The 12826-nt window shown below is 42.5% G+C and overlaps 1 protein-coding gene across 19 annotated transcripts in view; it reads left to right on the top strand.

The window, feature by feature from the left end:
• Positions 1–12826, top strand: part of PIP5K1A (phosphatidylinositol-4-phosphate 5-kinase type 1 alpha) — a 36105-nt gene that overhangs the window by 19917 nt on the left and 3362 nt on the right. For 7 of the 19 annotated variants that reach the window (XM_081487593.1, XM_081487596.1, XM_081487592.1 and 4 more), the window contains 10 exons: positions 1373–1503; positions 1945–2062; positions 2245–2397; positions 4493–4792; positions 7104–7309; positions 8619–8702; positions 9517–9565; positions 9763–9847; positions 10976–11122; positions 11322–11451. In XM_081487593.1, coding sequence (XP_081343719.1) covers positions 1373–1503; positions 1945–2062; positions 2245–2397; positions 4493–4792; positions 7104–7309; positions 8619–8702; positions 9517–9565; positions 9763–9847; positions 10976–11122; positions 11322–11451 — 1403 coding nt within the window. Of the gene's footprint in view, positions 1–1372; positions 1504–1944; positions 2063–2244; positions 2398–4492; positions 4793–7103; positions 7310–8618; positions 8703–9516; positions 9566–9762; positions 9848–10975; positions 11123–11321; positions 11456–12826 lie in introns of all 19 variants that reach the window. The other 12 variants (XM_081487599.1, XM_081487598.1, XM_081487610.1 and 9 more) reach the window with 6 other exon arrangements.

Raw genomic sequence — 12826 nt, 5'->3', positions numbered from 1 at the left:
GGTAGAGTGTTAAACCCCTCTGTGGCACCTGTACCTTGTCTGGCCCTTTTCTTGTGTCTATTTTCTGTCTTACCGCATTGTCCGAAGTGATACAGGTAGACTCACTCATTCTCCGTCAGGGACCTGACTTTCCCCAGGAATGGGCTCTGAGGCCCATGTCAATTCAACAGACATTTATTGAGCTCATTTTATGTGCTGAACACTGAGACAGAAAGCTGAGTTTCTAGTCTAAGAGAGGCAAGCACTTAAAAAATTAATTATAATTTTAATGCCCCATGAGGACTAAGTACAAAGACAAGTAATACTTGGTAAGGGTTGGGGATAAGGGAAATTGTTTAGAACAAAACTGTCCAATAGAACTTTCTACAGTGATTGAAATGTGCTATACCCGTGTTATCCAGTGTGGTAGCCACTAATCATACCTGAATGTGTCTAGAAGAACTGAAGAAGTGATTTTTAAATTAAATTAAATTTTAATTAACTTAGAATTAAATAGCTGAGTGTGGCTACTAACTACTGTACTAGATAACACAGATCTAGTTAATAAGACGTTTTCTCCTGACATTGGAATCCTGGATTGCAAGAATGGGGCTCTTGTATTTGTATTTTGATAATGGGCTTCCCTGGTGGCTCAGATGGTAAAGAATCCACCTGCAGTGTAGGAGACCAGGGTTCAGTCCCTGGGTTGGGAAGTTCCCCTGGAGAAGGTCATGGCAACGCGCTCCAGTATTCTTGCCTGGAGAATCCCCACAGACAGAGAAGCCTGGAGGGCTACAGTCCATGGGGTCACGAAGAACCGGACACGAATGAGCAACTAAGCACACACACATGCTAATTTTAAAGCTAAATACTTCTCTCAGAAATAATTTTAATCTTTCAGGCTTTTTTTAATCTGTTAGTAGCTTTTTTTTGCCACTTTATTGGCCTTGGGACATCACTCAGGCCTAGCCTTAGAGGACTGAGCTTCAGCCAGTCAGAATATCATTTAATTTTAGTTACATTCTGTATCTGATGAATAAAATATTTGGAGGACTTTGTATGCTCCGGGGGCAGGAACCTTTGGAGTGAGACCTAAGATTGTTCTCTCATTTCAGTGTATCTTCCAGATGTAGATGTGGGTTGGAGGGAACACTTTGCCTAGTGAAAGCTGGCTCCCATAGTCACTCCTTTGCTACTCTGTATCTTCATGCCTCTCCAGTCTTTGCAGGCTTCACTGCCATGTGGAGCCATGAGGATGGGGAAATTGGATTGCCCCAGTTTAGAATGAACTATTGGAAGGGCATTTGGTTTCCATTGTTTGTTCTGGTTCTTCTCTCCTGAGTTTTTATTGCTATAATCAGATTTAATATTAGAAACTTAACTCTTGTTTCAGACAACCTCTTCAGCCTTAAAAGGTGCCATCCAGTTAGGCATTACTCACACTGTGGGAAGCCTGAGTACCAAACCAGAGCGGGATGTCCTCATGCAAGATTTCTACGTGGTGGAGAGTATCTTCTTCCCAAGGTATAATGGTTAATTAATGTTCAGAAGAATGTCCTGGGAAATGTGGCTTTTTTATATCAACATTAGGACATTTTAGAAATTCATACCTAATTTAAGCATGCATCCAGTCCTTAGCCTGATTTTAATCAGTGTGATGTGGGACTGGAGCATTTGGACAGCAGATGCTATACTTTGGATGCTTCTGTGAGCCTCTGGCCTTTGGACTGAGCCCTGAAAAGCAATTCAGGGTATTGGGTAGGAGGTAGTATGATTCCCTGCTCCATGTCTTAATCCCTGTGTTGCACCTTTGTCACATTATGTAACTGACCCATCCAGTCCCTTTGGTTCTCTCAGGAGGGATGTATTGACTTGCCTCTGGGTGACTGAGTGTCTTCCCAGGGTTGTGGACTCCCTAAATTACAGGGACTGGTAAGTTATGGCTTCTTCTACTTAACCCCACAGTGAAGGAAGCAACCTGACCCCTGCTCATCACTACAATGACTTTCGATTCAAGACCTACGCACCTGTTGCCTTCCGATACTTTCGGGAGTTATTTGGTATCCGGCCTGATGATTACTTGGTAAGCTTCCGAACCTCAGGACCCTGGGACTCCAGTATCAGAGGAGTACTTCCAAAGGAAGACCTCTTCACATTCTTGCTTTAATTTTTTTTTTTTAGAATAGAATTGCATCTGTAGTTGATTTCTGAATGGGGAGGCCCTGGTATCTCTGAACCTCTTGCTCTCTTTTCTTTGGGCCCCAGTACTCCCTCTGCAATGAACCGCTGATTGAACTCTGCAACTCTGGGGCTAGTGGTTCCCTCTTCTATGTGTCCAGCGATGACGAATTCATCATAAAAACCGTCCAGCACAAAGAGGCGGAGTTTCTGCAGAAGCTGCTTCCAGGATACTACATGGTGAGAGGACAAGGAGCACCGACTGCCCGAGCTGCCCACTCCACTCCTGGACAAGGCTGGGGAGGCTGACGTGAGGGGGAAAGCAATGTCCGCGCATCTGTCTTAGGGATGTAGTTCATCTTTGTGCTTTTGGTCCCATCTTTTTTGCGTCTCTATGGCTAAAGGGGGTTTTGTTTATCTTTCCTATTCTAAGTGTTACCTAGCTTAGATCTTCCTACCGAAAGACAAAATTCAGTGATGTTTATTTATTTATTTAGAGTATAGTTGATTTACAATGTTGTGTTAGTTTCTGATGTACAGCACAGTGAGTCAGTTATACATACACATAATGTCCACTTTTTTTTAGAATCTATTCCCATGTATAGGTCATAACAGAGTTCCCTGTTCTATTCAGTATGTTCTTATTAATTATTCTATTTATAGTAGTGTGTATATGTCAATTTCAGTCTCCCAATTTATGCCCCTCTCTTTCCTTCTGGTAACCACAAGTTTGTTTTCTACATCAGTGATTCAACTTCTGTTTTGAAATATGTTCATTATTACCATTTCTTTATGTTCCACTTAAAAGTGATACATATTTGTCTTTCTCTGACTGACTTCACTCAGTATGACAGTCTCTAGGTCCATCCATGTCACTGCAAATGGCATTATTTCATTCTTTTCTTTTTTTTTAATGGCTGAGTAATTGTTCATTGTGGCGCTTCCCAGGTGGCGTAGGTGGTAAAAGAATCCTCCTGCCAATGCAGGAGATTTGGGTTTGATCCCTGGGTTAGGAAGACCCCCTGAGGTAGGAAATGGCATCCCACTGCAGTATTCTTGCCTGGAAAATTCCATGGACAGAGAAGCCTAGCAGGCTGTACTCATGGGGTAGCAAAGAGTTGGACACCACTGAGCGCACACACAGAATAGTCCATTGTGTATATGTACCACATCTTTATCCATTCCTCTGTCAGTGGAATATAAGTTGCTTCCATGTCATGGCTATTGTAAATAGTGCTGCAGTGAACATTGGGGTATGTGTAATCTTTCAAATTATGATTTTCTCTGGATACATGCCCAGGATTGGTATGGCTGGATCATATGGTAACTCCAATTTTTTAAGGAACCTCCATACTATACTCCATTAGTAGCTGTACCAGTTTACAGTCCCACCAACAATGTAGGAAGGTTCCTTTTTCTCTGCACCCTCTCTGTCATTGTTCGTAGATTTTTTGATGATGGCCATTTTGAACTATGTGAGGTGATACGTCACTGTAGTTTTTTTGATTTGCATTTCTCTAATAATTAGTGATGTTGAGCATCTTTTCATGTGCCTCTTGGCCATCTGTATGTCTTCTTTGGAGAAATATCTATTTAGATCTTCCACCCATTTATTCTATTTTATTTTATTTATTTATTTTTTTCCACCCATTTTTTGACTGGGTTGTTTTTTTGTTGTTATTGACCTTCTTGAGCTGTTTGTATATTTTGGAGATTAATCGCTTGTTGGTTGCTTCATTTGCAAATATTTTCTCCCATTCTGGGGATTTCCTCTTATTTTGTTGATGTTTTCCTTTGCAAAAGCTTCTAAATTTAATTAGATCCCATTTGTTTTATTTTTGTTTTTACTCAGTGATGATTTTGCTTTCCATTCTTAGTCCAGCTCCTAAGTCAGGGAATGAGGTTGGTTACTTCTCTTGATAGTACTATATTCATTCTTACTGATACCTCTTGGAAGTTCTGGAGAAGTTAGAGAACTCGCCTTTGCCTCCCATCATACTCAACAAAAATATACTGTAAAGAAGGCTAAGGGCTAAGACTTTTTCAGTGCTGTCTTCCCTTAAACCTCTCTAAAGGAATATATTCATCATATATGTAGTATCCTGACTCCTTAGTATATTGGAGGATCTGCTACTTGGCTTGGTGGTGATCCCATTATTGAGATAGATACATTGGGAAATTTTAAAACAATTACAATAGGGGCTTCTGGGCAGGCAGATTGTATCTGAAATCACATGAGCGGACAGAGGAAGGTGGGTGGCAGGTTTTGCCCTTGAGTTTCATTGAAAATCAGCTGACTTGCCTTTCTACTTCTTTTTTACTTTCTTGCCTTCAGAATCTCAACCAGAACCCTCGGACTTTGCTGCCTAAGTTCTATGGACTGTACTGTGTGCAGGCAGGTGGTAAGAATATTCGAATTGTCGTGATGAACAATCTCTTACCACGGTCAGTTAAGATGCATATCAAGTATGACCTCAAGGGCTCAACATACAAAAGGCGAGCTTCCCAAAAAGAGCGAGAGAAACCTCTCCCTACCCTTAAAGATCTGGATTTCTTACAAGACATCCCTGATGGTCTCTTTTTGGATGCAGATATGTACAATGCTCTATGCAAGACCCTGCAGCGTGACTGTTTGGTAAGTTTGTCATATTTCCTTCTCTCTCAGGCACCAGAAATTTCAGTGACTAAAACAGCTTGGTGGTTCTAAGGCATTTAAACTGTGAGAGATGGGACTCTATTTCTAAGTATGTGTCAAACTTCATTTACAATATCTTTTACATTAGACCATTTATGCCTTTACATTTTTACTTTCTCCCTGTTGGTCTAACTCCCCTCCTTGTCTTTTTTTTCACTCTACCTGTCCTGGGCCTCATAATCATACATTCTCCTTGTTTCCATACCAACACCATCACTGCTCAGATTTTGATCCTGCCTGCCAATTCAAATTTATACCTTGGAAGCTGAGTGCTGCTGGAAAAAAATCACACAGCTATGTATACTGGCATCTCTACAGATTTTTTAATACCATTAAAAAAAATTATATATTTGGCTGTACCAGGTCTTAGTTACAGCATGCTGGATCTTCGATCTTTGTTGCATGCAAGATCTTTAATTGTGGCATGTGGATCTCCTTCCCTGACCAGGGATCAGACCCAAGCCCCCTGCATTGGGAGCATGGAGTGTTAGCCACTGGACCATCAAGGAAGTTCATCTATAGACTTATGATATCCACTTCTACTTGGGCCGTCAGTGTTGCTCATTAATGCATTTCCTGTTTCTCTCAGAGATTCCAAGTGATTGGTACTCTCGTCAAACAATTGTGTAACTCCCATCCCCCCAGTCTTGTTTCTCAACAAGCTACCTCAGCTTTCTATTCTGTACCTTTCATCCTGCCCCCATCATCAACTTGAAGTTGAGGAGAATTTTTTTCAATGTCTTCGTGTAATGATGCCTTCCTTTCTCCTTTGCCCTTCTCTTCTCTTCATGCCTTAACCCTCTATGTCCTGGCTTTTGCTCATACCACTTCCAGTTGAATTGCTCTCTCTAACGACCACCTAGAATGCCAAGTAGAGAGTACTTCTAAATCCTTCCTTGAGTTTTCTGCAGTGTTTGACAGTTGATTGTTTCCACTTTCTTAACATCTTTTGGGTTTTGTGACATCTTTCCCTTGTTTTTCCACATCTTTTTTTTTTGCAAGCTACTTTTGTAGGATTGTCATCTACTCAGTCCATAATGTTATCATCCTTGCTTTCCTTTGCTTACTCTGCATCTTCTTCCAGGATAATGCCCATTTTAGTTTGGCTCTTTTGGTTGTGAGGACTGGAGACTTAGTGGAGCAGAGAGGTTTTTTAAATTACACATAAAAATCAGTCCTGTATTCTCGTTATCCTTTACCCACCTACTAAAACAGCCTTGGATGAGCTGTACCACCAAAGTGAGCTACTGGAACTGGTGGAAGTATACCAGGTTGAGAACTGGAGAGACAATCCACACTTTTTAATATGGCTCATCAGGCCTGGCATTGTCCTGCCCCTACCATCCTCTTGCATATGCCAAACGCCTACACTTTGCTTCACCAGACTCAATGGACGTGAATTTGAGCAAATTCCAGGAGATAATTAAGGACAGGGAAGCCTGGCACGCTGCAGTCCATGGGGTCACAAAGAGTCGGACATGACTTAGTGACTAGACAACACCACCAGATTATACCCATCTGCTCACAGCCTGCTGTTTCATGCCTCCAGGCCTTGGCATTATTGCATTATTCTTTCCTTCCTTGTTTACAGGCACTTATTTTCTTTCTAATCTATCCCTCATAAACCTATTAATATACCTCCTGACCTCCTCTGTAGTACTCCTCAACCATATATGCACTTCCATTGTTACACATACTAGATTGTATTGTATTTATTTTTATGTTTGTTTCCCTTACTGAATTATGATATCCATGAGGACAGACGGTCTCTTAAGTGTCTATATCCACACAAGCAGACACAATGGCTGCAGATGGTGAGGCTTCAGAAATATTGAACCGAATTGAAGCTGGCCATATAAGGTCCTGCCACAGATCTGCACTCACAAAGTATGCTTTTACCTGACCCTCCTGTGGATTTTTTTTGAGCTCAGATACGTGTTTCTTCTTTCATTGAGTATATAATGTTCTTTTCATGAAGAGACACAAGGAAAGAACAAACAAAGAAGGTCTTGTGGACTAGGCTGTGGTCTAATTTGTATTTACTCTGGTGAAGAAAAGCTGAAGGAGTATCAGTGATGGGAGAGCAGAGAAGGTCAATGTACTGTTCTCCAAGGAGTGGGAGGAGCAAAGGATAATCCTGTGGTTAGCTCTGGAGGTTGACTCGAGTAGTTAGACCAGGAAAGCTGTAAGATCCTGAAAAAAAGATTCTCATACCTCCCAAGGCTCAGATCATGTTTTTTCCTTCCGTTAGGTGCTGCAGAGCTTCAAGATAATGGACTATAGCCTCCTGGTGTCAATCCATAACATAGATCATGCACAACGAGAGCCTTTAGGCAGTGAAGCACAATATTCAGCTGACACTCGCAGACCAGCCCCCCAAAAGGCTCTCTATTCCACAGCCATGGAATCTATCCAGGGCGAGGCTCGAAGAGGTGGCACCGTGGAGACCGATGACCAGTGAGTGGACTCGGGCACCAGGAAGGAGTGTGTAGACTCAGAGCATTTTTTTCTGGAGAGGGGTGCACAGCTTCTGAGAAGGAGTAGCCTTTATTCAGCAGTGAAGTCAACATTAATACTTGCAGAACTATAGAGTGAGCGTTCCTAAGAATGTAAAAGGAAAGGAAGATTCTTAAATTTGGGATTTGTAAACCTGGAAGGAGTGCCATTCGAAATTAAGAGACTCTTAAAAAACCTGGCTCAGAGTCTTAGATACATACCTGTAAATTGTAAGAACTTCATCAAAAACAATTTATTACAGACTTTTTTTTGTGGAAGGCATCTTTGTTACATTCATGGATCAAAGAAGTAGTTACTGAAGTATCAAGTATCTTTCAGGTGGTTTCATTTTAAAGTATTCTTTATCATGATTCTCAAGAACTAGCTCAGCTGGGAAAGAATCTGCCTGCAATGCAGGAGACCCTGGTTTGATTCCTGGGTTGGGAAGATCCCCAGGAGACGGGGTATGCTACACACTCCAGTATTCTGGGGCTTCCCTAATGGCTCAGTTGGTAAAGAATCTGCCTGCAGTGTGGGAAATCTGGTTTTGATCCCTGGATTGGGAAGATCCCCTAGAGAAGGGAAAGACTGCCCACTCCAGTATTCTGGCCTTGAGAATTCCATGGATAGAGAAGCCTGGTAGGCTGCAGTTCGTGGGGTCGCAGAGTTAGACAGGACTGAGCGACTTTCAGTTTTTTATGGAAGGCATCTTTGTTACATTCATGGACCAAAGAAGTGTAGTTACTGAAGTATCAAATGTCTTTTGGGTGGTTTCATTTAAAGTATTCTTTATCATGATTCTCAAGTGTCTTAGTGGGCATAAATTACAGTACTAGGGAGGAATTTGCTGGCGGTCCAGTGGTTAGGCCTCTGCTTTCACTGTTGAGGGCCTGGGGTTTGATTTCTGATCAGGGAACTAAAATCCCACAAGATACATGGCAGGGCAAAAAAAGAGAGAGTACTAAGAAAGTTTAGAGTTAATTGGGAGAGTATTCCTAAAATTGCTGAATAGGGGGTGATTTTTAGATTCTTTTTGGTGAAATTGGGGTGGGAGAGGCAGGCAAGTGAAATTTGGAGAGCAAGAGGTTGTATATAATATATACTCTAAAGTGGTTGGGGTTGGGTGAAGGCTCTCACTCTTCCCGTTTTTGGAAGATGGGACAGTTGTGTTTAGGTCTCAGTTACAGGTCTTGATTGGGTTTGAGTTGAGCACAAGTTCCTGCCTGCTAGCCAGAAGATATTGTTATTCTTGCCTTCTTGTCTTCCCCAGTATGGGTGGCATCCCGGCCCGGAATAGTAAAGGGGAAAGGCTGCTGCTTTATATTGGGATCATTGACATTCTTCAGTCTTACAGGTGAGAAACATATCAATCCCAGGGTCAGAGTGGATGTATACTTACTCACCTTGTTCTTTTAGATGGGTTTGTCACCAAATTCTTCCTGAAGCAAGAACAGTGAGTTGTAGTCTGGCTGCTTGCCTCACTGGGTTTCAAATGATGGTTTATTTCCTTGGTTGTGCCTGTCTCTTGACTTCCTTACCCACCATCTTGCAAACACAGCATACACCTTTGTGGAAAGCTGACTCAGTCCTCAGAAGCAGTAGGGTGGAATACGCCATCCTGCTGGCTCTTTGTGGAAAACCTGTGAGATGAGTCATACTCCACATTGGGATACAGTTGGAAACACATTCCTCTTTTCCATGGAAGAAAAACAAAGGGATCACTGTTCTGTGAAAATAATTAGCCTGTGGGACTAAAGCAGTGGATGGTAGTGAGGGAAGAGCTGGAAATGTTAGACCCCGGTTTTGCTCCTGTAAGATTTCAGGCACTACTGAGGGACTGGACAATATTTGACCCCCCTCCAGGCTTGCCTGTCTGTCCCTACAGTTCCCCTTTTACAATAAGTATTCTTGTTCCTGACTTGCCAGGGTGTATTAAGTATCCTTTTCCAGTGAGAGGATAGTTGACTTACTCTAGAAACAGCTTTGATCTCCATGCTGAATAAACACTACCCTGTCTGTTCTTTGAAAACTATAGCATAATAGTGAGAGTGCTTTCCTGGCTTCTGTCTTTTCAAGTTTTTCCACTATCATTGCTCAAGTCTGTAAAATACAATCTATAAGGTCATTCATTTAATGTGAATTCATGATGTATACATTTTTCTTGGCAGGTTTGTCAAGAAGTTGGAGCATTCTTGGAAAGCTCTGGTACATGATGGGGTGAGTGGCAGTCAGCTAGAGGCGCTCCTCTTTCTGTGTCTCTCACTTCTAATTTGCCCCCTCAGTTTCCTCTTATTTCATTTGTGGGTTTTACCTTTTTGCTAGGGTCTCCCCCTAGGGAAAAACGGCCCTTGGACTAGAGATTCTCTTGCTGGGCCTCCCCTTCTCTAACTCCAGCCATCTTGTTTCCTCTGCAGGACACTGTGTCAGTGCATCGCCCCAGCTTCTACGCTGAACGGTTTCAGCGTTTCATGTGCACTACAGTTTTTAAGAAGATCCCCTGTAAGTGGCTTCTGCCAGATGACCCTCCAATGGCTCTCTTACTTCAGGAGTTGGGGGCAGGACTTCCCTGTCAGGGAACTGCCAAAGCCAGAGACTTCTCTTCCTCTACCCACATCCCCTGAGAGCTGCTGCCCATCCTTATGTCAGTCACTCTGCCCCAGTCGTTACCAAGTTGTTGCTTTCCCCCCTGGCAATCCCTACATGTGTCGTGGAGGTGAGGGGCATTTCTGAGAAACTGGTGAGATTGTAAAAATACTTAATTTTGGGTGTAGGATCCATGCCACAGGCTGAGGTAGGCAAAGCCAGACTTCTGTGGACAGAGATAGGCAAGAATATTACTGTATCCCCAAGGCCATGGAGTTCTCAGGTTAGAATCAGAAGGTTGGAGAAGCATTTACTCATGTCTGCTTAGCAGGTAGTCAGCTAGAGGCGCTCCTCTTTCTGTCTCTCACTTCTGATTTGCCCCCTCAGTTTCCTTTTATCCTATTTCATTTGTGGGTTTTACCTTTTTGCTAGGGTCTCAGCCTAGGGAGAGGAGTTGGGAAGTGCCAATGTTCTTCTTTGCAAACCTTCCATGCTACTGCCACTGGCAAATTCCAGCTCCTCCCTCCTATCTCCATCTCCTCCTCATAGCCATTAGTGATCCCTCAGTGAGGCAAAGAGGACCTATGTGTGCCAAACAGTCTTAACAAACATAGAATAATCTTTTCAGAGTCTTTTTAAAGTGATAATATAGACAAGTGTAAAGTATCATCATGGTGCTATGTGTGTCAAGTTCTACAAGCATATAGAGTATCTGGTTTAACTGAAGGCTACTATTAAAGAAAAAGGAATTATGGAATAGGAGACATGTCATCAGGTGGAAGCAAAGCCATCAAGGTTGTAGGAGGGGAGAAATACGCATCTCCTTTCCTCTGGATTCTCTGCTTTCTTTTCCAAAGTGACGTGAGATGCCCCCTCCTTTGATAAGCAGTTCATAGAGCCCATCTTTGTTGACATTAACCATTTTTCCTGCGTTGCAGAAGAACAACCTTGGGTTTTTGTTGGGGACACTAGCAAGTTGTATTTATGTCTTGGTGACTGTTTCTGAGGTAGGTGCTAAGTAGGCTTTCTCTTTCCCTTTTGAAGTGAAGCCCTCTCCTTCCAAAAAGTTTCGGTCTGGCTCATCTTTCTCTCGGCGAGCAGGCCCCAGCGGCAACTCCTGCGTAACTTACCAGCCATCGGTCTCTGGGGAACACAAGGCACAAGTGACAACAAAGGCGGAAGTGGAGCCAGGTCAGCGCCAGGGTTGGAGTCCCATGTGATGGGCACTCCCTCCCTTCCTTCTGAGTCCTTATCTTTTTCTGCTTAAGACCTCTGTTCCCCATTCCTGTTCATGAAAAGCCAAGTTGCTACATATTTTTTCCTATATTTCCCCCACCCCATTTTCTCTTCTTTTTGATTTATTGATTTTCTTCCTCTTTCTTTTTTCCAGGCGTCCACTTGGGTCGTCCTGATGTTTTACCTCAGACTCCACCTTTGGAGAAAATCAGTGAGGTCTCGACTATTCCTGACCCCTATTTCTCACCTGTAGTTGGAGAGACTTTGCAAACGCTAACTACAAGGTTGGTTCCTTGATCCCTTTCTCCATGTAATCTTCTGATCTCTCTCTTCAGGTCTTTGAGAACTTCCATAATTCTGTTGGTTTGTTTTTTTTGTTCCCTAGATTTTATTGTCTTTTGCTCTTCACTATATTTTTGCATGTTCATCTTCCTAAGAGCTCATCTTTAGTGATTTGGAAAAGTGTATCAACATCTCTGTATTTTTAGGGGGTGGTGGGAAACCCTTATGTACAAACTTTTCTGATATTCAATCAGAATATCTTAATTAGTGCTTCATTTCCTGATGAGTTAAGTGAGCATTCTTAGCTTAGGATTTAAGGCTGAGAGGATTCCTAGGCACTGAAGACAGTCAACAGTCAGCCTTTCAAAAGGATCCGTTATATGGATTGTGAGTGAGTTTTGTTTTTGGTGTGTTGATCATCTATTACATCATAATGCATTACCCCAAAACTTAGTGACTTAAAACAGCAAACATATTATCATGGCTTCTGTGAGTCAGAAATCCAGGTGCAGTATAACTGGGTTCTTGGCTCAAGGTTTTTCATGACATGATAGTCACATGTTGGCCAGGGCTAGGTTCATCTTAAGGCTCAACTGAGAGGCTTCACTTTACATTTATGTGCTCTTTGACAGGATTCAGTTTCTGGTGAGTTGCTGGACTGAGGGCCTTAGTTCCTTGCTGGCTGTTTTCTGGGGGACTCCCTTACTTCTTGGCCACATGAGCCTCTCCAGAGGACAACTCAGAACATGGTAGCCGGCTTCACTTAGCATAGGCAAGTGAGAGTGCATGTACCTAAGCGTGTATCAGGAAGTAGGGATCACTTTGGACCTATGAAACTAGTAAAAGAGACAGGCTATCTTTTCCCCACACACCAGCATACCATGATGAGATAGACAAGAGATAACTTCTTGACACATTCCTGCACAAAAAAGGGAGAACAGAAGGCACAGAGGAGCCTAAAATCCAGCAAATGCTGGAGTTTTCTTTTATCATGTCTCAAAGCCTGAGAATAATTCATGGCTTTTGGCTTTACCTTTTGGACTCTAGGTTTTGCCTTCTGAGTCTTCATGAAAACTAGAATGTGCTTGCAGCTGAGTCATTTTCTCAGCCTACTTGACAGAATTTTGAGGATCCAGTGGTTTCTTCATTGTGTACTATTTCTGTCTTTTTTAGTCCAAGCAGGACTGTGTCTGTTGCTATAATGCCCTCAGAGATTTTGTGGGCTTCCTATGAATCTCATTGGGATTTACTGTTAGACCAAAGCCATACCCACAAATACCTTCTTATAAGCTCTATGCTTCTTAGAGATCCTGTTCAAGTTGAGAGGATCTGAGAGACATACCCTTAATCTTTTGAATGTCCTTTCGTATGACTGAA

The sequence above is a fragment of the Giraffa tippelskirchi genome, chromosome 5, assembly GCF_054371585.1.
Source record: "Giraffa tippelskirchi isolate mGirTip1 chromosome 5, T2T-mGirTip1v1.2.pri, whole genome shotgun sequence".
NCBI classification, from domain to species: domain Eukaryota; kingdom Metazoa; phylum Chordata; class Mammalia; order Artiodactyla; family Giraffidae; genus Giraffa; species Giraffa tippelskirchi.
Note: the sequence above shows the minus strand (reverse complement) of the source record. Positions and strands in the feature narration are given on the sequence as shown.